The sequence below is a fragment of the Pituophis catenifer genome, unplaced genomic scaffold, assembly GCF_029215685.1.
Source record: "Pituophis catenifer annectens isolate HBS135680 unplaced genomic scaffold, rPitCat1.0.hap2 SCAF_1, whole genome shotgun sequence".
Taxonomy (NCBI): domain Eukaryota; kingdom Metazoa; phylum Chordata; class Lepidosauria; order Squamata; family Colubridae; genus Pituophis; species Pituophis catenifer.
In genome coordinates, this window is record NW_027256881.1 from 276,563,385 (window position 1) to 276,589,505 (window position 26,121).

The window sequence follows — 26,121 nt, forward strand, 5'->3', positions numbered from 1 at the left end:
GAAATATGACCTTTTAAGAATGATCTTCCTCCAAAATCAGAGTGTTATCAAGGGCATAGAAGGACTCACTGTATGTGCCTTCAATTTCTCACCTGTCATTGACAGACAAGTTCAGATGGTTGTGCATATCCAAAAACATCTCTTTGAAAAAACACAGGCGTTTGCACTCTGCTTCCTGGCAGCCCTCAAACACCTGCTCCATGTCCTCCATGTAGCGAGGATTGTAGCGGTTCAGCTCCTCCAGCATCTTCTCATAATGATCTTTGCTCTAGAAATAGAGCAAAGATAATAGACAAACAAAATAGAAAGAGCAATAGCAGTTATATACTGCCCATAGGGCTTTACAGCACTCTCTGGGAAATTTTCAGTCAGCACATTGCACATAATGCACATAATCTGGGTCCTCATTTTTACCAACCTCAGAAGGAGGGAAGGCTGAATCAACCTTAAGCCTCATTAGGATCAAACTCCAGGGTGCGAGTAGAGTTTGCCTGCAATACTGCATTCTAACCACTGCGCCACCAGGGCTTATTATAATTTGCTTACAAAATGCAAGCAAAAGAACTGGGAAGTTTCCTACTGTAATAAAACTTTAGGAATCGGACTAAACAAAAGCAGAACTGATTGTTCTTTTGTGTTCTAGGAAGAAATATCAATGACTCAGATTGAACCATTTAGCATTTTAACTTTTTCTCACAGCTTTATAATTTTTCTCTGGCAGTTTTATAATTTGAAGAACATAGTGTTTTCTGGCTTTGCTTTATACAAAAGAGCAATCCTAATCTTCCATTTACTTTAGGGGCTAATCCAGATGCTCTTCACAACTGAACCTTCAACTATTTCTCTTTAATCTTTAGATATTTTCCCCTGGCCAACAATAGAAACACCCCTCCCCCCCCAAAGAATCAAAAACTTGAAGATCATAGGGATGGGCTACTCTCTCTCCAGACATGGAATTCCATTAGCTATGCAGAATCCATACTCCCAATTTTGGATTAAAACTTTCTCAACTAAGCACAACCTTACCTTCTCTACTTCTTGTGAACATTTCTCCACTCGGTCTTGCAGTTTGCGCAGCTGCTCTTGGGATGTGGAAGTATCTGCTTTGGCATGATTCTCTCGTGTCTGCGCAGTTTTCTCCTCTTTTCGAGCAACATGGTAATTCTTTTTTGAAGTTTCCACCTTCCCACAGATACATTAAATATTACATCAAGCATTTCAGCAGAGTTGCTTTCAGGACACAGTGACAAATTGCATTATTCAACAAGCGGCAGAAAACATTAACTGCCATTTAATTTTTTTTCTTTTCCCACAGGGCCAAAAACAGATGTATCCATTTAGCCAATTTCAAAATCAGATTTCATTTTAGCAATGCCCCAGTAGGAATGTACACAGTGGTGTGTATCAAACATCTGTCCTGTCAAATTTATGCAGTATTACGTGACATTCTTTTTAAAAGGACAAGGGAGTTTGTATTATTGTTCGTGGGACACTTTTCCCTAATCTGTGCATTTTACATGTTGTTTTCCACCAAATATTGCACTGACGTCTGCTACTCGTTAACTGAATTGGATCCAGCAACGTGCAGCCAAACATTTACAGTGGACCGAATCAACAACTTATATTTCTCAGGATTCTAAGGGTGGTAAATCTCCTGATTTTCTCTCCACCCATCTTCAGGTTGCACATCCAACTCACCTCTTTCAACTTTTTCACCCAGGGCTTCTGGGCCTTGCGAAATCCATCCTCAACTTCTTTTGTCTCTCTAAAGCCACCAATCAACTGCTTATGATAGACTTCCTTCTGCCAAGCCTTGATCTTCTCTGAGTCTTCACCAGCTAGACGATTCCGTACTTCTAGGTGGATCTCGCTAAGTTTGTCTGCAGCAGTCAGAAATGCATGCCAGGCTTTTTCCAAAGTGCCATATTGAGGTCCTAGGAATCAAGAAAGACAACATAACAGTATAAGGATACCAAATATAAAGGAACTAAGTTCTTAAACCAAACTTCATCTGTTATCAAAATATCTAACCCACCAATATTTAAAGCAAATTATGGAATGAAAGCTGAATATAGATGTATATATACAGTAACCCAGCAGACTCAAGTGTCTATGAGTCAGTCAATTTACATAGTGGAGTTAAAATTGCAGGAAAATATACAATATGCACCGTTTTAAGATGCTAGAGGAAAGAGGGATGTAGATCTAAAACATACACAAATAAGGATAGAGTATGTTACCAGACTATTGTTTAATCTCTGTTCCATAAAGATATAATTCCTAAAAACAGCAGTATCTATAAATATCAACCTGCACCAAGTCACTTTATTGCCTGTCCATGGTTATCACTCACAGATTTCCCAGCACATAATGCAAGTTTGCCTTTTATCTCTTTTACAAAGACAGATGTTGTGGGCTCTTGGCTTCTTCCTATTTAAGTCAAATTTTAGCTGCCTATTCAAAAACCAGTGGCAAAAAGCCATTAGTCATTATCGTAGAAGTAGCAGTATCAGCTCCTCCAGATTCATCCTGCAGACTTTGTGAGGTGTTTACCTTAAAACCAAAATGCTACAAAGCTTTCCTTGAGTTAACAAAGTTACTTCTTGGAGGACAAGATTTCTCCATGAAAGATCAATTTTTTTCTAGAAGAGCAGGAAGGGCATGCTGTACATCCCATCCACGAGGGAGTTTCACTTGATAGGACCTAGGAGATGAGCCTTTTCTGTTGTGGCACCCGCTCCTCCATTGGAACATCATCCCTCTTGAGAAGGGCCCCAGTCCTTCTGACTTTTTAGAACAGTAGTCACCAACTGGTGTCCATGAGAAAATTCTGGTGGTCCGCAGTGCACCTGGGTGGAGGAGCTGCTCCGGGATGACCAATGGGCCAGTCCTATGACTAGAGCTCTGGAATATGGGACCGGCTGGGCAGCTTGTGGTGGGGCTGGAAATCTCCGCAGTAGAGGGTGGTACATGCAACATGCAACTTTGCAGGTGGTGCAATGTGCAAGGAGTAGCACAGCCCTTGCTGAGTGGAATGAGGTGCTGTTATAGCAAGGGGGGACAGCGGTGCAGGCAGGCCGAAGCAATGGGTGTCGGCAACCTGTGCCTCTTTCATCCCCCTATTGTGGCTCCCTGTCAGCTGAACCCATCAGTGGCTGGCCCCGCCCCTCACTCTCCCCTCCCAGTCACTCATGGCCTGAGAAGGTAAGGGCGGGGGATGGAGATTTGCTCCATATTTCAGAGTGGAAGCAAAGTGTCCCTGTACTTGCTTCATTCTTGCTGGGTTTTGCAGGTGCTTCTTTCGGTCCTTGTTGGTGCTGCGCACATCTCGGTCGCTCAAGGGGACACGCAACTACCTCTCCGCCCCGAAACACTGGCTCGACCTGGCTGCAGCCTCTATGGCCTGCCCACTGCTCTCACAGTGCCTTGCACAGCACAGTTAAATTTAGTGCGCTTCACAGTGCGGGAGATGGCATCCCCTCCTCCTCCTGTAGCCCATTACGACATGGAGCATGGCCGGAAGAAGCGGTCGCGAGACCCAGAGAGCACCGGAAAATTGAAGGGAGGGAGAGAGAGAGAGAGAAAGAAAGAGAGACAGACATTCAGAAAGAGAGAGAGGGAGAGAAAGAGACAGACTGAGAAAGAGGGAGGGAGAGAGAAACAGACAGAGAAAGAGAGACAGACAGATACAGACAGACACGCAGAGAGAGAGAGACAAACAAACAGAGAGAGAAAGAGGGAGTCAGAGACAGAGAGAAAGAGAGTGGGGGTGGAGAGAAAGAGAGACACAGAGAAAGAGAAATACCTGTTTCCCATAGAAAAGAAAACACAGGGACCCACAAAACCTGGGTAGGTGTGGCTGGGTGTGTGTGTCATGTGCCTGGGTGGGAATGAGTGACATCGAGTTGGCCATTCCCATCCAGGTTTTGTGGCTCCCGGTGTTTTTGTTTTCTGTGGGAAATGGGTCCAAATGGCTCTTTGTGTGTTTAAGGTTTCAGAAACAGGTGGCCAAGCTAACTGCCTGAAGGACCCCATACCGTCCCTGAGAGTCCAAGTGCTTCAGCGAGCGGCACGCTGGATTCATATTAGTAGTTCGTGGGATTTAAAATTATGAATTTAGTGGTCCCTGAGGTCTGAAAACAGGGGTGGTGACCCCTGTTTTAGAGAATTCTTTAAACCTGTTTTTTCCAATAAGCCTGGGGATCTTCTGATGAAAAGAAACCTGCACACCGGCAATGTTATATATACTATCTCCCCATTATGATCTTTATTTAGTTCTTATATTTATTGTTTAACTGATTTATTGAATGTTTTAATTTTGATTTCATGGCCACAAACTCCTTCTATAATACCTTTTTCTACAGACGTCCTCCATTTGCGGGACCAATCTGTTAGCTGTTGAGCGTAGCTCTTCTCAATTTTGGCTCTCTCTTGGAAGCAGGAGACAAGGTCATTGCACAACCGGTTTCCATCATCCACCCTCTTCACTGTCCTCTTGTAATTGCCAGGCTGAAATTAGACCACAGCATCAGTTACACTTGCCCTCTTTCGAGATTTATCTTAAGAGACAGAAGAATGCATCAGACTCGCCCACACAACGGGCAATGCTTATGAGCTGTAGAATTATTTCCAAGTCTTGTAAGCAGAGATAGGCGGCTTGTGTATCACGGTCACAAATGTCAAACTTTATTATTATTAAGCACTAAAAATGGTACAATCATAAAATGGCACCATTAAAAACGGATCTGAATCACCTGCTCTAGGCCTCCTGTTGTTACCTTCAGTTTATTCAAGAGAAATTTAGACCATGAGACCTTAGTTCTTCTACCAGCATTCTCCCCCAACTCTTGTGGAAGCCGCACCCTACGTCTCGTTTACTTTGCTCTTACCTCCCAGAAACTGCCACTGGGAGCCTCTCCACCGGTATCATCCTCCGCTGACATCACTCTAGTTTCCTTGCAGCACAAAATGTTTGCAAAGTTTGGTGCTCCTGGAAAAAAAAACAAAGAAAGAAATGTACACAAATTATAACATGGCAATTCAGCAAAAGGTTGAAAGAACGAAGTCCTTCAAGGCTCCCTAAATAGCCCTAATTTAACAATATAGACCAACTGCCCATGGTACACAAATGAGACTTTTTTTCTAGGAAAAAACATTTTTTATTTCTTATAAATATATTGTAAATGTACATTCTCTCTTCCCCTCCCTTTCCCCTCTTCTTCCTTCTTTCCCCCCTTTCTAACCTTCTCTACCTCTTTTTCCCCTCCCTTTCTTCCTCTCCTTTTCCCTTTCTTCTGTTCCTCTCTCTCCTTCTCCCCTCCTATCTTACCCTCTACTCCTCTCTCCATTCTCTCTCTTTTATAATATATATAATATATAATATTATATATAATATATTTAAAAAATCATATGTATTTTTTCTAGAGAAGCTTCATTTATGAGTACTACCAATACCATCTGCCTGAGAAGAAGACATTTAGTCAATGCCAAGAAGGTATTAATTACCTACAGACCAGTGTTCCCACCAGTGAAAAGATCAGAAATAATGCAGAGTCAGCTTGAGACTTTTAAAATGTGGGGATGAGGGTGTGAGTGTGCATTCACACATATACTACAGGAAGGGGGCAAATGATACTTTTGCGTAGGAGGAATACATAGATGTTTACATAGAATACATTTAACTCTAACAGATAACAGCAATCATTTTAAAACTAAATGTGGTACTAATTCTCCTTCACTGTTCCATCATCCTCATGTCTCCATATATTCACATAGGAATCCAGAGATGTGCCATTCAACTACTTAAACGTAACAGTGCCTTGGGGCTTTGGCATCACATAAAGGCCACTTCTGCTAGGAGTACAACTCCCTAAATAGCAGAGAAGTCTGGGAGTCATAATATATAAGGACATTGTATTTCAGAAAGCTAATTTAAAAGCAAATGGAGATTTGTACTGAACTCCACTATCTCTTTGACAATTCCACTACCACCTAACATGCCACAGCTCATTAAAAGACTGGCATGCATGCTCAAATGCAGCTCACTGCCCCCTGTACATTCCAGTCTATAAAAAGTTGCCCCACACCCTTGAAAAATATCCACTTGGCCTCAGGCAAGGCCTGATTCTCACAGAGATAGGACCAAGAGTTGTCCCTTCCACCCACTGTAGCAATGTCTTCCATATCATGAAGTCTTCCTTGAGAAAGAGACCCCTAAATAGGTAAGAAAGTTAAAGCCTATGTAAGCTGCCCTATTGGCCTTATCCTGTTGCATCCGAAGGAACTTTAACAATGCCTGGCCCCTTTTTTTAGCAGACACTGTCATTCACCTGACCAGGTGACTAAGGAAGTTAAATTCATTTGCTGTGCTAGGCAGAAGACTCAGACACACCAAGTAGCCTAAACGTTTTGCTTAAGAGCTTCCCATCTCAGAAAGCAATATTCCCAATGTTCACTACCAGATGCAGGACCAATGCCAGGGTGAGGAGGGAAACCTTGGGGCTCTTCTTGATCAATGTGCTGGGAAAGAATAGCATGAACATGACTTTACAGCCGATTCAAGTTGGTCTGACTCAAATACATCCTTCTGACTGTATCGGTCAGGCAGCTAAAACAAACCTGAGAGCAGAAGGAGCCAAGACAAACTTGGCTTGTAGTCAGCCAGGACTGGGATTGTGCCAAGTTCTTGCACCTGCCATAAGTAATCCTCCTTACTTCCTCCTCTGGCATTTTTGAAGCCAGGATCCAAGTATTATTATTTTACATTATATATGTATAATAATAGTATATGAGTGAAGCAGCACAGCCACATGGATCTCTTACCACCTGTTCAGTTTCAGAAGTGAGGGGTAAATGAAAAAGGCCTCCAACCATACATTTCAGGCATGGGAAGGCTTATGTGGAAGACAGTCATAAGCACCTAAGAAACCAGGGTTTTTTAAAAGGCAAGTGGGCAAGTTTTCCTAGAAAAAGTATTTAATTATACATATTCTGACAGCCGCTAGAATTTCCTTTGCCCAGTATTGGAAAGAAAAACAAATACCACCTCAAGAACATGTTATTGGAAAAATATTGGAGTGCGCCGAAATGAACAAATTGACTTCAGAAATTAATGACAGAGAAGATTCAGAATTTTATAGCGTGTGGGACATGTGGTACGAATGGATGGGGGAAAGAAATAAAGAAGGTAATAGAGATTAAATTTTAACTAATTAACAAAATCTATATGAATAGTATTAGATTTAGTCTTAGAGAGTTGAGCACTATTATTTTTAAGTGTTTGAAATTAAATCTAGCTTCAAGAAACAATATCAACAAAAGACAAGCAATAATGCATGTAGATATATATATGTATATAATTGCACCAATGAACCGAAAATGTACCGATTGTATCACTATATGTTATAATAAAATCAAATTTAAAAAAAAATAATAAAATAAAATAAAAGGCAAGTGGGCACAGAAACTGATCAGCAGTCAATAAAACTGTTTCCAAACTGTTGCTTAGGAACAGTGCAGCTGCAATTGCAAGCATTTTCTCCCATCATTATTAAACTGAAGTCTGAAGTCCAACCTGAGGAATAGTCTTCTAATCTAATGAAGCCTGCAGAACTGGAAACTGATACAGAGTGCCACAAGTCAAGAGAAGAATGTCAAGGATTGTATTGTCCCCAATCAAACAATTCACCATTATGTTTCTTAGTAGCCTAATACAAAAATGACAGCTTCTGTAATGGATTTTGTAGATTTTATCATATAGAGCGGGGGGAGGGGAGGCGGGAGAACTGTAGCCCTTTTACAACTTGTGGACTTCAACTCCCAGAATTCCTGACCCAGCATGTTCAACTAGCCTCCCCTGGTATTTTGAACATTGTTGAAAACAATTCAGAGTAAAGTATTTGGTTCAACCTTGTATTTTTTTTTATTTTTTTTTTATTTTTTTTGCAAAGTGAAGAAAAGAGAAATGCTGTATACAGATAATGAATGTTTGGGGGTAAGCTTTAGACAGAGAAAACTGTCATTTATTTAGGATTCAACCAAGTAAACAGCTATTTATGAAGCTGATTAAGATGGCTCTCTACAGTTCTGTCTTAGTTCATATGCAGGGGATATTCCTTTCCCAATACAATCAGGAATCCTTATAATTTCTTTCACTCTTTAAAGCAGGGGTGTCAAACTCGCATCATCACGTGATGTATTGCCCACTTTTTCCCCCTTCGCTAAAGCGGGCCTGGGTGTGGTCAGTGCATGACACATCCAGCCCACAGGCCGTGAGTTTGACACTTCTGTTTTAAACAAATTCAAAACAGTCAAACAAACTAAACAAATATCATGTGAATCTAAAAAGTGAAAAGTTCCTTGTTTGGGGGAAGGTGAGTGTCCTCAAACATAGTTACAGTGCCCTCCTGACTGATGCTCCATGGAAAGAGGGGGGGTGCCCAGGGGTGGGTTCTAACATTTTTTACTACCGGTTCTGTGAGCGTGGCTTATTTTGTGGGCGTGGCTTGATGGTCATGTGACAATTCTTTAGGATTTAGCAGAGGTACTGGTCTACCAGGCTTTTAACTGCTTGCAGAGCTGTACCAGTCTACCCATTTATTTTTTGCAGGCACCGGTCTACTCATTTGTTTTCTTTTACCACTGATCAGCTGTAGGGCGGCCTTTTGAAGCCCCACGGCAAGAGTTTAAACAGTTTTTTTCCCTCTAGCCATCAGCTGGGACTCAGGAGACATCAATAGATTGGGGGTGGGGCCAAATAAAAGGTAAGAATAACGCGGGGGTCCGGGGGCGGGGGGGGACAGAACCGGTTCGGTGATGTCATATCGTCACTGCTACCGGCTCGGGAGAACCGGGCTGAACCGGGAGGAACCCACCACTGGGGGTGCCTCAAGACATGTTCAGCAATTACATGCTGTATGTTTAAACTTCTCCAGCAACTAAAAGGACTAGAAATTTGCCTTGTGAGGGCATTCCTAAAACTATCCCTGAAAAGACAGATGGCTGCATAAGATTGCTCAGCTGGGTCTGGTTACATGCCAGAGGGGGCAATAAGGTGGCTTTCAACCCATGATCAAGGGACCAGACTGACTATCCCACATGGGGGCAGAGATGAAAATAGCTGAATATTTACGGGACAGTCACAATCTATTCGGAAAGAAGGCTGAGTCAGAAGGCAGGTATAAAAAGCACAAATATCCTAGCAAACATGTTGTTTTCACGTGAGTCAGCAAATGGATTTTTTCTTTATTTCATAGGCTATTAAATGTAGTAAATATAACATGTTATTATAGGGGAATGCAAAGGATGAACATCTTATTAATCACAAATACATTATTTATTCCTTATGAATCAAACCATGTCCTGTATTAACAAATAACGCTGCTTTAATGACAAATCTCAGAGGGATGAGTCTAGCTCCTTTTACATTAAAAAAAAAAATTCGGTATAGAAGTAGTTAATTTTTTTTTTTTTTTTTGCAGAGGATCAGATTACAGCAAACCTGTCCCTCCTGGAACTCCCCCCCCCTTTTCATGTGCACTTTGCATTCTTTAATGTGCTTCTAATGAACAGAATCTCTGAAAACATCTAAATGCCCTGAGAAAACTTTGTTGAATAGCTATTGGATCCACTAGACTGCATGCCCAGAGGTCAACCAGATGACCCTTAGAACTCAACAATATGCAGTAAGTGCAACAGCACCTCCCTGTTTATGGTTCTCACAAGAAAAATACTTAGTAACATAACAAGGCCTCTAGAAATATAGCCTTGAACCTTCAGCTCTCGAAGAAGTTGGTTATTTACAGAGTTTTCTGATGACCATCTAATAAATTGTTCTGCTCCTAATTTGTGAGCAGCTATGACTCTCTGTATGCACACTCAAGAAAGATTAGTTATAGATTATCCGACTCTAGTATTACTGGAAACAGAGTCTCTTCTTGGATCCCCCTCTCCATTTCTGTTAAATTGTGTCCGATTCTCAGAGAATGCCTGGACAAACCCTTGCAGTTTTCTTAGTAAGATTTTTCAGAAGTGGTTCGCTCGGGGTGGGCTTCAAACATTTTAGCAAGGAGTTCTCTGTCTGGTTGCTGGATGGGCGTGGCCATGGTGGACATGGCCTAGTCGGCCTCCTGCAACATGGCGGTGGGGCGTTTTTGCCCTCCCCAGGCTCCAGAGGCTTTTCTCTAGTCTCCGGGAGAGTGAAAACGGACTCCCCAAGCTCTGGAAGCCAGAAACGGGCCCGTTTACGGCCTTCCTGAACTTCTGATAGGCCCGTTTTTCGCCCTCCCTGAGCCTCCGCATGTGCCCTGCACTTACCTGCATCCAAAACTGGGGACTCCTGGGAGGGAAGGGGTAAGCAGGGCCAGCCAGAAGTGGGATTTGGGGGTTCTCCGAACTGCACAGAATCTTAGCTAGAGGTTCTCCCGAACCCATGCGAACCCCCAACAGCCCACCCCTGGGTTTGCCATTGCCTGTTTCCTAGGGCTGAGAGGATATGACTGGACCAAGATCACTCAGCAGGCTTTGTCCCTAAGACAGGACTAGGAATTCATGATCTTCTAGTTTCTAGCCTGATGTCTTAACCACTAGACTAAACTGACTCTCTGTAGATTTACTGAAAACAGAACCCCTTCTTGGTACTGTTACTCCCGATGCCAAGGCACTTGATGAGTGTATTAAAAAATGTAATATCTGAGCTCTTCTTGTCAGCAATAGGGCTGGCAGTATTATTGACCCCAATTGCTAACCCACCAGCCTAAGGTAGCTGGTGGCAGCAGTAATAACAAGCATCGCAATGATAAGCTTTCTTCAGAGGCACATTCTGGGCAGATGTGAGAAAGCAACAGGAAGAGGCATTTCGGCAGAGAAAAGAAAATGGTTTTTATTAGCTGTAATAAAATCCACGTTCTTGGCACATGGAAAGGTATGTGTCTTTGTTGTGTGCATGTGTGTTAAAATTAGAGTCTATAAAATTTATATCTGCATGCTGTTTTAGATACTGATTTTAAATACTTCCAAACTGGGGTAGTTCAGCCTGACATATTTTTACATATAAATGAAACATAACTTTAAGCAGTTGTTATCAATTTTTCCCTTACACTCAGGACAATCCTTCATTCACACTAAAATATAGTAACCCCAAGGCACGGTAATATAAATACTGACATGTTGTATAATGAATAATGAATCCTAAGATGACAGACCTCTTTCTAACACGTTATCTATAGGCACCACTATGGGTGTGCTCAATCTGTTATGACTTCTTTAGTTACAAAAGACTTTTAGGATACTACTAACTTCGATATGACCAGATATCATGGAAATTAGTGATAAATTTATTTATAGAGATACATAGAAAAAGTGGGCATTTGGCTACTGTAGTGTGTTTGCATGCATCTGTATTTGGAGGATGTTTCAATTGGTCAAAATGCAACTGAAGGCCAGCATATCATTTTTAGTTTTAGGAAACCTACATACTTTACATTTCAGAACTGCCCTGCTATAATTATCTGTAATTAATAAGCGAATTTAACTTGGGGGGGAATGAAACATATGATTCAATCTTTTCCAAATCAGCAAGGATTCATTTCTTAGCCTACAAATCCTTGGGAGGAGATAACTAGTTGAGAAAGAAGCCAGAAATCAGCATTTTCTAGCTTCTTCCTTGGAATTTATACCGCTCCATCCAAACTGCCTAATCCAATTTAAAACATGAGTAAGACATCTAACCACATAAGGACATAATAGTATGATATTTCTATAGCAGAAACATTGCTAAAAGGATAAGTCAGAGAACAGTCAACCAAACAATAGAGCAGGATTTCAGGAACTCAACTTGTATGCCAAACTAATGATTAGTAGGGATGTCTTTAAAACAATTGAATATTGAATCAGACTGTATATGCATTTTTTAATTTGGAAACTTATTTCTGTCAAAGCAACAATAGTGAACTTGTGGCCGTGTTAGCATGGACCTAGTTTTATAATTATAAAAGATAAAACACGCTAGGATTTACCTGTATATCTCTAACATTATACTGCTTGAGCCATCATTTCATACATTTCCTCCCAATGTTAGATATATATTTTTCCATAGTTTGGGTATATTATACTTTATACTATCAATATGTTTTTTAAGACTGAATCCTATTACAAAAAAAATAATCTATTAACATTTACAGCTGTAACATTTACAGTGATTAAAGAACTAGGAGACTGAGTTCTAGTCCCATTTTAAGGCATGAAAGCTGGCTGTGTAACTTTGGGCCAGTCACTCTCGGCCAAATCTACCTTAAAGGGTTGTTGTGGGAAAAGTACAAGGAGGAAGGAATATTAGGTATGTTCACGTCCTTGAGTTACTTATAAAAGCAATAAAGGTGAAATACTAATAATGCTAATAATGCTAATAATATATATATATATATATATATATATATATATATATATATATATATATATATATATATATATATATATATATATATATATATATCAATTTTCTTATACAGAAAATGCAGTGAGAGCTTGCTAGGTGTTAGAAAAGAAAAAATCCCAGAACCGAGTAGATGAGATTCTACTGAGCTGGAGCTACAAAAAAACCTTGGCTACGTAGGGAAAACCTGGCTAGAAGAAAAACATATATATATATATATATATATATATGCACCTTGGGTGCAATCCCAAAACAACTGGAATACCACTTGAACTCATTAGCTTTGACAAAATCACCGTCAGTCAATTGCAAAAGGCAGCTTTACTCACAACAGCTTACATCCTGCGATACCTTTAACACCATCAACATCTGCCTATCCCAGGTCTTTGGAAAGGACTCAATGGGTTGATAAAAATGCTAAATCCAGTCTAAACATCTGGCTGATTGTGCAACAAATCAATAATAATATCATAAAAGGGGAACTTTTGTCAGCTTTGATAATTCAGTTGTGCTGATTTTTTTTTCCTCTGGAGAGAAAATCCTAGTGGCAGTGATACATGTGCTGATGATCTCCCAGTTGGGTATTTGCAATATGTTCATAATAGGACAGCCCTTGAACATGGCTTAGAAATTTTAACTGCCCCAAGACAGGGCAGCACATACAGGGAACCAAACCCCCTTAGAGGTGCTACATTATCCTCATGATGGAACTGCCATCCTTGTTATCTTCTACATCTAATTTAAACAGTTCACTAAAGTCTTCCAAACTTTACATGCTTTAATCCAAGTTACTTGAAGGACTGCATTTTTTTGTGCTGACTGTTCTGTACATTGTCATTAACATTAACCACCATAGATACGATTCAATGACAATAATTTTGCTTTTTTCCATGATGCAGCTTATATTATAGGAAAACTGTCATTAAAACTTGAAAAGGGTTAAAGTTATCTTATTTAGGAAAATCAATTGAAGTATTTATTTACCTACTTACCTTTCATTCAAGTCTTTATATATACTATAGGACAGTGATGGCGAACCTTTTAGAGACTGAGTGCCCAAACTGCAACCCAAAACCCAGTTGTTTATCGCAAAGTGCCAACATGGCAATTTAACCTGAATAATGAGGTTTTACTCCCTAAAATAATGATAAACACCACAAAGTTCAGCTAATTGTTCTAAGAAAAATGTGATAAATGCACTTTTATACCCCTTCATTTTTTTCTGCTTTTGAAATATTACATTTAGTAACAATAAAAAAGAAAAACTTTTGTAATATCATTTCTCTCTTTCCCTCCCCCACCTCTTTCCCCCTTTCCTTCTCTCTCTTTCTTCCCCCTTCTGTCTTTCTCTTTCTCTCCCTCTCTCTCTTTCTCTCCCTCTCTCTCTGCCTCCCTGTGTTTCTCTCTTCCCCCTGTGAGGGGTGGGGGGAAAGAACCCCTGAACTGGTGCTGGGTGGTGGGAATGACATCCGAAGGCCGACGAGCCCAGGAGCAGTGCGCCCATGCTCAGCTGGATGGCGGGGAGGTGAGGCATCCCAACACCAGCAGCTCTGCAGGAGAAGAAACTGCTTCTTCTTTTTTTTTTTTGCTGAGCCGAGCCGACGCAGGTTGCATTGTGGTTCCATGCTGTAATGGTCTTCAGGAGGAGGACAAGAGCCCATCTCCCCCATTGTGAAGTACACAAATGAAAAGTTCACTCAATCAATTCCAACTTGGTGAGAAATTGGAATTGATTGAGTGAAACGCAATGGAGAAACACGATTGGAGCTGGGCTGGTGTGACGGTGTGCGTGCCCACAGAGAGGGCTCTGTGTGCCACGTCTGGCACATGTGCCATAGGTTCGTCATCACGGCTATAGGATATGCCTTATTAGCACATACTATAGCATATTAAATTATCTGATTACAGTTTGGAAGAGCCAGTTTGGTGTAATAGTTAAAGCATCAGGCTAGAAACCCGAAGACAATGTTTCCTTTCATGGCTTACACATGAAAGCCAGCTGGGTGACTTTAAGCTAGTCAGTCTTTCTCAGCCCTGGGAAGGAAGCATTTGGCAAACCAAGAAAATTGCAGGGAAAGTCAGTGTTTTTCAAATGAAAGTGTTATCCTCTAATTGCTTTATGTCTACCCGTAGGAAGTAAAAATAGTGAATGGCTCACCCCAATGCATTCTTGGACTGCCTGGAAATTGGTCACCTATGTGCCCAGGACAAAAGGACAAAAATAAGTTGGGGTGGAATTTTCAACTTGGGAGGGAAGAGGGGGGTGGTGGGCAACCACTTTTACTTGCTAATAAATGTGTGTCATGGGGTTGGTCAGAGCATGGTTTCACATTTCCAAGAGTGCTGACTAGATGAAAAAGTTTGACTCTTCCCGATATCAGGAAACAGAAGAAAGGGCAAGTCACCAATTCCAATGAAGAATGAATCAGCAAAATCTGCAGGGAGAGTGTCAGGAACTTATGATAAATTTAGGTGTAAGAAGTGAAGCTTGTCACCAATTAGGACTTGGAGAACTGAGTGCTATGTGCAATAATCAAGTTCAATGCCATTTCATAGACGTTCTCATAGACACGCGCAACCTTATATGTTAGTAACAAATGCACAGGGAGTCCTCAATTATAGTCAAGTGAGTCATATACTTATTAAGCAAATCCAGCTTCCCCAGATAGGCATTATGCAAATCACAACCAGTCGTAAATATTAACTAGTTGCCATGCATCCCAACCGCAATCAGGTGACTGTGGCCACATAAGTGTGAATACAAGTCATAAATCACTTTTTCTAAGGCTGTCACAACTTTGAACTGTTATTAAACAAACAACTGTACTTTGAAGATTATCTGTATATTATTCATGAGTACAACTCTGTCCCAGGCAAGAGTGGGTAGCTTTTTTGGAACCAACAATTGTTTTCTGTTTTAAAAATGAACAGAATAATGCCAGCTAATCACATCCAAAAAGTTGAGTGAGGATACCTAATTTGATGGGGGGGTTGGGGTTGGTTTTTGAAATGGAAATTAAAGGTTTGCTGTTTTTCTGATATGTAATGTTAAGAGATAGAGGGGGAGAAACTTTAGTGTGCAAATGAGAGAAGATGCAATTACTCACTGGTAGTTTATACCACTCATTTGCTATAATTTAATACACTACTATGCTGTATCAACCAATGCATGTCATTGAAAATTAATGTAATCACACCATTCTGCTTTATTCAGGCCTCTATCAGAATTCTGTGTCAACTTCTGACTAGTGTACCTTTAAGGTTACTAAAAATAACTGGAAAGGAATTTAAAATGCTTTGTCCACCTTCTTTCCAAACTCTTGAAGAGAGTGATTTCATCCTTAAGCCATCCCGGAGAAGAGCAGAATTCCATCAGTTCTAGACAAACTTTAAAGATTATGTTCTGTTTTATTCACACATTTGGCAGCTACCACTTTCTCTCCTATCAGCGCTACAACCAGTGTTCAATAATATTCCCATTTCTTGTTATGTATTTCTCCCTCAACACAAAATTGTACATATCATTAATGGAAAGGGATTCATCAGGTTTCCTCCAAAAGAATTGAACCGTAATTTGATCACTAGGAAAGGCTATATCCTCAGTTTCTTCTTATAGGCCTGAAATTCATGTCCCTTGCCTTGGTATTGGAAGCATGAATATTTTGATGCCACAAATGGAGCTTTGTGTCTCAGCCAAGGACAAATGAAGCCAAGTAGGCCATAACCCCTCCCAGAACAAAATAACTCTGAAGCTAAATGAGCCACATATTTTAAAATACTACAAATCTAATCCTTAGTATTTCTTTAGAAAATAATATTGAGGCAACGTATTTAATTCACAACTTGTTTTGCTACTAATTTCAAGTTTTTTCTTGATATCTCAGTATTTTTGTCCAATTCTGTGGTTTCCACATTGCTCTGCATTTAATTCAATACAAGGCTTGCATCAGCCATAATCCCAAACAAACTTTCCATTAAGCCTGCCATATAGGCACTATTTTTTTCCTGTCCAGTTATGATTCTTTTTTATTCACTAAAACATGATTTCTCTCAGAGACTAAACTAATACGTACAGAAAATACAGCTCCATGGGGAAAAAAAGTATTTGCTGGCTTTTGGATTTTCTAAATTTTGCACCTCTCTTCTATTGAATGTTATCAGAGCTTCATGTGGCTTCTACCAATATATAAAGGGAATATGAACAAACTAACATCACCAATTGTTGGTGCTTGTTTTTATCTGACTTGTGATATGCCAGTATGTAAAAGTAATCACTCCCCTGAATTCAATAACTGCTTGTAATTGAAAGCTGCAACAATTTTAGCCAAACTCTCTAATTGGCATCAGTCTCTTGTATCTTTGTAAAAATAAAAATAAAATATTGCTTCAGTTTAGTAACATCTGAGCCTTGTTTGTATATTGCAACCATTGTTGTGATCTATCTGAGATTCAGTTGACAGATGGCCTGATATACTTCTGCAGAGTTCTGTGCTACAGAATTTGTTTAATTATGAAATTCTCAGGCAGCAATGAATCCCCATATTATGACAATCCTACTATCTTTTCCATTTCAAGGTCTTGAAGTCTGTTTGCTGAAGTGTTCTGTAATCTTTAAATTGATAAGACTTCAGTGACTTTTTAATAGAGGTCTTCAGAATCATTTAAGAATGGGCCATAAGAATCCTGTAGAACCTGTATACAGGCAGTCCTTGACTTGTGACAACTGAGCCCAAAATTTCTGTTGTTAAGTGAGACATTTGTTAAGTGAGTTTTGCCCCACTTTGCGACTTTTCTTGCCACAGTTGTTAAATGAATCACTGCAGTTGATAGGTTAGTAACCTGGTTGTTAAGTGAATCTGGTTTCCCCATTGACTTTGCTTGTCAGAAGGTTGCAAACAGTGATCAGCTGATCCTGTCATGAATATGAATTGTCAAGCATCTGTATTTTAATCACATGATCATGAGGATGCTGCACATGTTATAACTTAAGAAAAACATTCATAAGTCACATTTTTCGGTGCCGTAACTCTGAACAGTCACTAAAAAACTTGTAAGTTGAGGACTACCTGTACTTTGTTTCACTGTGAAACAAGGTTTGTGAAATGTATAAAGAATTATTATGGTTAGAGACCAGAATTACAGATAGAAGCACATTAAAAAAATAAAGCAAAAACAAAAAAAAAAAAACAATTGTTGGTGGATGGGCAAATCTATCTAGTTTTACAATCAGTATACCAACATTTGATTACATTCAAGGAGATAGAATCACACTGATCTGATAACAAATGCATATAAAAAGATCAGAATTCCCTTGGTATTTTAGCAGGCAAGGAGTTACAAGGTAGATCACTGGATCCTTTTAGAGGGTGTAGCAGGGGTGAAATCCAGCAGGTTCTGACAGGTTCTGGAGAACCGGTAGCGGAAATTTTGAGTAGTTCAGAGAACCAGCAAATGCCACCTCTGGCTGGCCCCAGAGTGGGGTGGGAATGGAGATTTTGCAATGTCCTTCCCCCAGGAGTGGGGAGGGAATGGGGATTTTGCAATATTCTTCCCCTGCCACACCCACAAAGCCAAGCCATGCCCACAAAGCCACATCCACAGAACCAGTAGTAAAAAAAATTGGATTTTATTACTGGGGTGTACCATAGTAAGACATGTGCTGTAATTTCAATAACCTCTATCTACAAGATCACAGTCTTAGTTCATAGGGATCTTTTCATATAGGCCTTCCAAGACTGCTGTGGGGTGTGCACTGGGGTGTGCTCAAGTTATAAAATCTATGTATGGCAGGCTCAAATGACCTGATTGTTTAATAAAATAATACTCACACTTTAGCCCTTTACATGAAAGGATTTAAATAGAGATGCAATCATTTTTTCATCACATACGGGATGGCTTTATGAAATAAATACTAAACTGATGGCATTTGTTCATCCAGAATCCTTTTATGATTTATTATTAGATCCTACATTAAGTTCTGATAGCATTCAGTGGTGGTGATATGCAAAAGTTCAGGAAATTCAAACACCGAGGCCAAAGACATATTTCTTAAACTAAAAGTGTTTCCTAATGAAACAGAATAAGGGTAAGGACCTCCATGCTTTTATTGCTTATTTGTGATCAGTTCTTCTGTTTCGATAGATTGTTTACTCATTTGCCACAATAACGTATTAAATTGCTTCCTCCAAGAAAAACAAAATCCAAACAATCTCAAAGTAAGCATTTAGAGCCATCCACCAGTAGCAAACTTAAAAACTTACAGCCTGCATTACTTTAAGGGCTTCTTTGGGGAAGAACTTGTCTGGGAATAACAGATGGAAGAGATACAGGGAAAGACTAGCACTCATGATAAACCTCTTTGCTCAACACAGGAAGGAAGCCAGATGTTATTAGTTTACCACTTTTCTCAATCTTAAACAGGATGTAGCACTCTTCTTTAAACAAAAACCACATCCAAGGATTCACCACAAAGAATGTACTATAGCTATTTTGGAAATTAGGATTGGAAAATCAGGATGGAGGTACTCTACCTTTTTTTCGAAAATATATTCTTTCCAAAAAAGGGAAATGCATTTTTTTTTTGAGAATGTAACATTTATTTATTTATTTATTTATTTATTTTGATTTTTATACTGCCCTTCTCCAGCAGGACTCAGGGCGGTGAACAGCCAAGGTAAAAACATAGCATACAAAATTTAAAATAATTTAAAAAGATATTAAATAGTTTTGGCCCACAATTTAAAAACACCCCAATAAAATCAATTACGAATTAAAACCGAAAAATGGGATCAAGCCAGCCCGGCTAGATGAAATAAGTGAGTTTTAAGGGCCCGACGAAAAGTCCGGAGATTCGGGATCATACGTATCTCTGGGGGTAGGTCGTTCCAAAGGGCATGTGCCGCCACAGAGAAGGCTCTCCCCCTGGGGGTCGCCAGCCGAAATTGTCTGGCTGACGGCAGCCTGAGGAGGCCCTCTCTGTGCGAGCGTACTGGCCGGTGGGAGGCTATTGGCGGCAGAAGGCGGTCTCGTAGATACTCAGGCCCTAAACCATGGAGCGCTTTAAAGGTAGTCACCAACACCTTGAAGCGCACCTGGAAGACCACCGGAAGCCAGTGCAGCTCGCGCAGGAGGGGTGTCACATGGGAGCGCCCTGTCGCTCCATAATCCCCCGTGCGGCCGCACTCTGGACCAGTTGGAGCCTCCGGGTGCACCAACATATAGCTGCTGCTTTATATAGCAATGCCCTTCACTCTTGACTGGGTTCACATAACATTCTAAGTCATTAGGAGATTTATAGCATATGTTGTATGAATCAGAGTGGTTTGCAATCATGGTTTAATCTTGGTTCTTATATAATAAGAACTCAGCCAACAGATATAATTTGTTTAAGCAACATCATTTGTTGCTTAAACAAATTATATCTGAATACAATCTGTGAATGCAACCACTGATTGAACATTAGGCTTTAAGGCCTAATTCTTCCAATTCTGCAACATACATTCCTGTTCATCTTGCATTCCATTTCCCTTTAAATTATTCCTTGTAAAAGTGTATAATTGTATTTTCTTCTTTTGATTTGATCTTTTGCTTCCTTACTGATCTGCTTAGATGTCACCATACAAAAGTCAACAATTTGCTTTAATTTTAAAAGTTATCTTGTATTATTCCTATACCAATAACAGAAACCGTTACTTGCAACAAAATTATATATACTGTATATATTGCCATATGCTGAAAAAGCCTTGAAGATCCCTGATGGTTAAGAATAAAGAAATCATGTTACCCTTTGTAAGGCCAGGTTGCAATTCCTAAAACTGTTCCATAGCTAACCACCCATTCATTTCAATATGATGATTTTTTCCTCATAATAGGAAATAATTATATTATATGAAATAAAGCCTTTTCCTAATATATTGATTCATTATACTTATTTTTAACAGAAGTGGCATCTTGGCACAGAAAATCAGCTCCACCACATTCCCTGGAAACACAGCTTTCTTCTTTTTAGCATTCAAAAAAATGTGCTTGCCTAATTCTCATGGTGATACCACCAATGCATGATGTGATAAAAGATTTGTTCTTCAGCCAGCTTGTTGCAGAGCTTGATGCTGTCTGAGGACCAACAGAGACTGAATGATTTCGGTGCCTAAGGAAGCACATGGTCTCCTGGTTCCTAGGTTGATGCTCTCAACCACTACAGTACACTGGCTCTCTTGCCATATAACATATACCTGGAAAAATGCAGTTTTTCCTTAAATACATCACTGTTGTGGAAAGATACATTGAACTAGGTTCTGAAAAAATTTAATTTCAAACCAATGGTTTCTATTTCAGCTATTGTCTCTATAGATTTTTGTCAAGATGATTAGCAAAAGTAGTTTCTAGATCTAGGTCATGGTGCCTGTTTGTGATATACTTCCATTTCAAAAGTGGCAGCCCTTGGCTCAAATACTAAAACTAAACTTCTACGGCTGGAAAATTATTATAGTGATAAAACTTGTCAAGACCATGGAGCAGCTTTTTGTAAAAAAAAAAAAAAAATAGGAATATGTATTTCTCTCCACTTTAAAAAAGGTAGAGAAATCAAAAACATGTTAATAATACTTTATTTTTTTTAAAAAGTATCTTTACATAACACAATTTTATGTTATTCGCAATAATGCCGGTCAATTAGAAATGTATTAATTGCATGTGCAGACATTTCAATGTGTGAAGTAAGATTTGACAAAGAAAATAATTTGAATTGCCATAATAGTCACAAGCAGTGGTGGGTTCCTCCCGGTTCCGCCGAGCCAGTAGCGGTGACGATAGGATGTCACCGAACCAGTTCTGCCCCCCCCACCGCCCACCGCTCTCCTGCCCCCCATTATTCTTACCTTTTATTTGGCCCCACCCCCAATCTATTGCTGCCTGCTAAGTCCCAGCTGATCGGCTAGAAGGAAAAAAACTGTTTAAACTCTTGCTGCGGGGCTTCAAAGGGCCGCCCTACAGCTATCAGTGTTAAAAGGCAGTGTGGTGGTAGACCTGTACCTCCAAAAACAAATGAGTAGACCGGTGCCTCCAAAAACAAATGAGTAGACTGGTGCCTGCAAAAACAAATGAGTAGACCGGTGCCTCCAAAAATAAATGGGTAAACCAGTGCCTCCAAAAACAAATGAGTAGACTGGTGCCTGCAAAAACAAATGAGATGACCGGTGCCTGCAAAAACAAATGAGTAGACAGGTACAGCTCTGCAATCAGTTAAAAGCCTGGTAGACCAGTACCTCTGCTAAATTCTAAAGAATTGTCACATGACCATCAAGCCATGCCCACAAAATAAGCCACGCCCACAGAACCGGTAGTAAAAAAATTTAGAACCCACCCCTGGTCACAAGACCTTTTGAGTATGGAACATACTTTTAAAAACATTGCTATATGAACCCTGTAAACATCTATAACTCTAAGCATTCAAAACATCTAAAACTGGGTTATCAATTTTCATGCTATTAATCCATTAATATTAAAAGTAATGAGTGTTTTGAAAGAACCCAGTATATAATTCTATTATTAATGTAAGACAATCAACTCAAACCTTAAAATTACAGATTAGGGATAAAAAAAATCAAATAAAAATTAAAAGTACTAAAGTTTACATTTTTGAAATACAGACAACACATGTGAAGATTTAAGGTTGTAGAAGCTAATATATCAATGAGAGAGACTAGTAATGTGCTGCTTAGTGGGAAGAACATTTGAATTATATAAAAATAATTATTATAAAAGTTATTCTTAATAGTTTGAATGACGTTAATCAGGTTCTTTAAAAGAAAATTGTGATATTTAACTGTTTCCACTTTCACAGTTTTGACAAGAATAATTAACATTGTGCTTTAAAAACCATGTGCAATATATAACATAATTACTGTTTTTAATTACAGGCACACAACCTGAGGTCTCAGGAGTACACATTACTCCCAAATTATTGGGTGCAGCCTCCCTTGAGGCCCTACAAAATTTCTCCCTGAATTGTAATTGACAGGCAGGACAATTATTGAATACACGAGGAATGATTATGTGTCATCAAATTGATACTAACTCTTAGTGACTACATCAATAGATTTTCTCTGTGATGACCTCTGCCTAATCTGAACTTTCAGGTCTTCTAACGGTGCACTAATTGCCACTGTAACTGAGTCCAATTCACTTTGCTGCTGGTCACCCTCTTCATCTCTTTCCTTCCATCTTTCCCAGCACTGGAGCCTTTTCCAAGGAGCTAGGCCTTTGTATGAGGCTTCCAAAGTAGGATAATTTGAGTCTGATCATTTGTGCCTCGAGTGAGAGGGGAGTAATTACACCGTATTTAACTTAATGCTGACTAAATTTTTATCCCCACTCGTCACTTTTTTCCTCATGGTCTGACATCCTTCCTCTGCAGCATGTTAAATTATGAAATACAGACATCAGCTCCAAAAAGATATTGCACAATTCCTGTTTTAGTGAATAACTGAAAACTCTGGTAGACACCAAAAAGGGATGAAGAGGTTTGAGAAAGGTTAAGGGAATAATTATGTAACAGAAATAAAAGTAGAAGGCATAAATGTTTTGTTTTCTTTCTTTTTTTTAAAGCTGTTCTTTTCTCTCTCACATTTTTCTATCTTTGTTCCTGTTTGCTTTGTATATTTTGCTACACTGAAAATTTCTAAATGTATATATAAATTGTATGGGAACACAGGTAGTGCTTAACTTAACCACCATTCATTCATCAACCACTAAAGCCTTGAAAAAAGTGACTTATGGTTTATGATTGGTCCTTGCCCTTACAACTGTCACACATCCCCACTGTCTCGTGATCAAAATTTGGGCCGTTGGCAACTGTCATATATTTTACAGTTTCAGTATCCTGGGGTCATGTGATTGGAACCGGCAACATTCCCAGCCAGCTTCCAAGAACAAAGTCAATGAGGGAAGCTAGATTCACTTAATAACCATATGATTCACTTAACTATAGTAATTTGCTTAAAAGCCGTGGCAAAAAAAAAGAGAGAAAAAGGTCATAAAATCAGGTGTGACTCCCTTAACAACCACCTTGCTTAGCAAAGGAAATTCTGGCCCCAATTGTAATTGTGAATCAAGGACCACCAGTAATATATACACATATGAAGAAAACGCTGGTAGACATCAAGTGTAGTTAGGACCAAGATTCTTTTTTCCCCCAATTTGGAGAATGAGGTTGTATCTAGAGACAACTTGTATTGAAAAAATTTGCAACAAGCAATCTATAAATGAAATATTACTTTTGTATTCCACATTCTGAGACTATACAATCGCTAATGTAGGAATGTAATATATAGGAAATGATACTCTTGAGTTGGACAGAATTATACTTCGAGTGTATAGTGAAGATATTTCAAGGGTAGCTAACCTACACGAATACAATAGTAATAATTGCATGTAATTGGGTCTCTATTGTTTATAGGGATGAAAATGTTAATATATCAGGACTAACAAATACACAGTATATTATTCTACTGCAATTATCAATCCACCTATGAATTTACTGCTTTATCTTAGTAAGAGTCACTTGTCTTTATTACTTCCATTCTGTTTTAACACAAGGATACTAGTAAGCTAAGACATTTGTTGTGATGATTACTGAGATAATACTTAATATGATACATATCAAGTGATTGGAAAATTAAGAGATCCTGTCAATACATGGGCACAACTCTGCTTACAAATAAAATATTTTAGTTTATAGTCCATGAGAGGACATCTACATACAAGCAGCTGTATATATTTCTAACTGCATTTAATCTTCAATTAACTGACCTTACTTTAGCAGTCTTTAGATGCAATATACAAACTATTCATCATTTTATGCAGTTGTCACACCCTTCGATGTATGCATTAAATCCCATTTCAGATTTTTCTCTTGTATTACAATTCTATTCAACTGACATTTAAATGAATTTGAATCTGACAGTTCTGCTCTCTATTAGTTTATTAAATCAAAGGTTTGCTGTATTCTTAAATCACGTGACTTGAGAATCTTAGACAAGCCTACAAAATTTTAATTCCTGCATAGCAGAAATATTGTCTCAACTTGTTGTAAAGTATGCGAAGGATGGCTAACTTGTGAAAGAAACTCTTTGTAACCTACCATGATTATGCCACAGATAATACCTAATACAACAATGTAAATATCAAGAAAATTACAATGTAGAGCCATGCATTTAAACATCCAATTATGCAGCACATAATACCCAATACTACAATGCAAATATCCAGAAAATTACTCTTAATACAGTGCCGTGCATTTAAACATCCAATGCCGAGACATGTGATTTCCATGTCAAGTGACCCAGATTATGCCTAAATACATCTATTGACATGACAGCTCAATAATAGCTATAAACAACTGTGTAGGAAGATTCAGCTACAGCTTCTGTAGATTGTGGTTCAAGCAAGGAAGTGTTAGTCCAAATGACAAACCAACATTCACAGCTCTCTTCTTCCTATCCAAGATAATAAAAACCCATGAAGTAGTAGTATAACGGTTACAGCAGAAAGGGACAACTTTTATATTCTCAAAAGCGTGACTGTTTATGGGTTGACATTGGAAATTCATTTGATAGGTTATTCCAAACCTGCCATGTAGATTCTGTAACACAGTTATCAACTACAAGAAGAGTTTCTTGGCCAAGAATGGTTTCTCTTTGCGCAATGTGAATCTTAGAGCTTTTTCTATATGTAGTTCAAATAATAAAAACTTTATTGAAATGTAACAGAACTCAAAACATTCTTAAAATGAATGTTTTAAGGAAGGGCAGCTAATTTATACGAAAACTTCCCTGAAACAAGAATACTCTAGCTTGCAAGATTTTATGTACAGATTCCTTAGCTCAATCTACATTTTGGTTTCTTTTTACCCTCAGAAAAAAGAGCATCTTTATAAATAAAGTTTATAGTAAATAACCAAGTCTCACATATTGATAATCTATGACATGTCTGAATAATATCCTCTATGGAAGAACTGAATCATTTGCTGAAAATTCACCCATAGATATGTTAAGAATTTAATAACAATGTGAATAGTTGTGATATGCAATATTGTGAGCTTTTTGTGCCAACCATCCTTATGCTCTAGAATTAAGCAACAGTGGATTATCCATTGTGCACAGGGTATAATTTTTGGTTGTGGCAGAATATAAATAATCTCTCTATTAAATCCTGAAGAATCTACAAAGGCATTTTACCCTCGCCTAAATCTCAGTTAATTAAAAAAACTAGGAAATAGCTAAATCAAATTTAATAGTTTGCTTTAATTCAGTTATAGTCCTCCTTTCTATATTCATGATTTATGGAACCTATATACAATGTAGAGGCCGTCCTCAACTTACGGCCACAATTGAGCCCAAAAATTCCATCACAAAGGCAGTTATAGTTACAGTAAATCACTGCAGTTGTTATGTGGATTATATGATTATTGTTGCTGGATTGTAGTATCTAGCTTCCCACTGGGAAGATTGCAATTGGCAATGTGACCCCACCAATTATGATGCAACCATCATAAATATATGCCTATTGCCAAGTGCCCAAATTTTGATCGTGTAACTGTGGGGATGCTGCAACAGTTGTGTTAGACCAGTCATGTCACTTTTTTCAGTGCTGTTGTTACTTCAAACAGTTGCTAAACGAATGGTTGTAAGTCA

General features: G+C 39.0%; 1 protein-coding gene across 3 annotated transcripts in view; it reads right to left on the reverse strand.

Annotated features, from left to right (window-relative positions):
• The window catches only part of PACSIN3 (protein kinase C and casein kinase substrate in neurons 3), a 38,890-nt gene that overhangs the window by 9,375 nt on the left and 3,394 nt on the right, over positions 1 to 26,121 (reverse strand). For all 3 annotated transcript variants that reach the window (XM_070936629.1, XM_070936619.1, XM_070936636.1), the window contains exons 2-6: positions 4,890 to 4,990; positions 4,353 to 4,509; positions 1,699 to 1,934; positions 1,027 to 1,182; positions 93 to 268 (exon numbers count right to left, since the gene is read on the reverse strand). In XM_070936629.1, coding sequence (XP_070792730.1) covers positions 93 to 268; positions 1,027 to 1,182; positions 1,699 to 1,934; positions 4,353 to 4,509; positions 4,890 to 4,943 — 779 coding nt within the window. In that variant the 5' untranslated portion in view covers positions 4,944 to 4,990. The remainder of the gene's footprint in view (positions 1 to 92; positions 269 to 1,026; positions 1,183 to 1,698; positions 1,935 to 4,352; positions 4,510 to 4,889; positions 4,991 to 26,121) is intronic.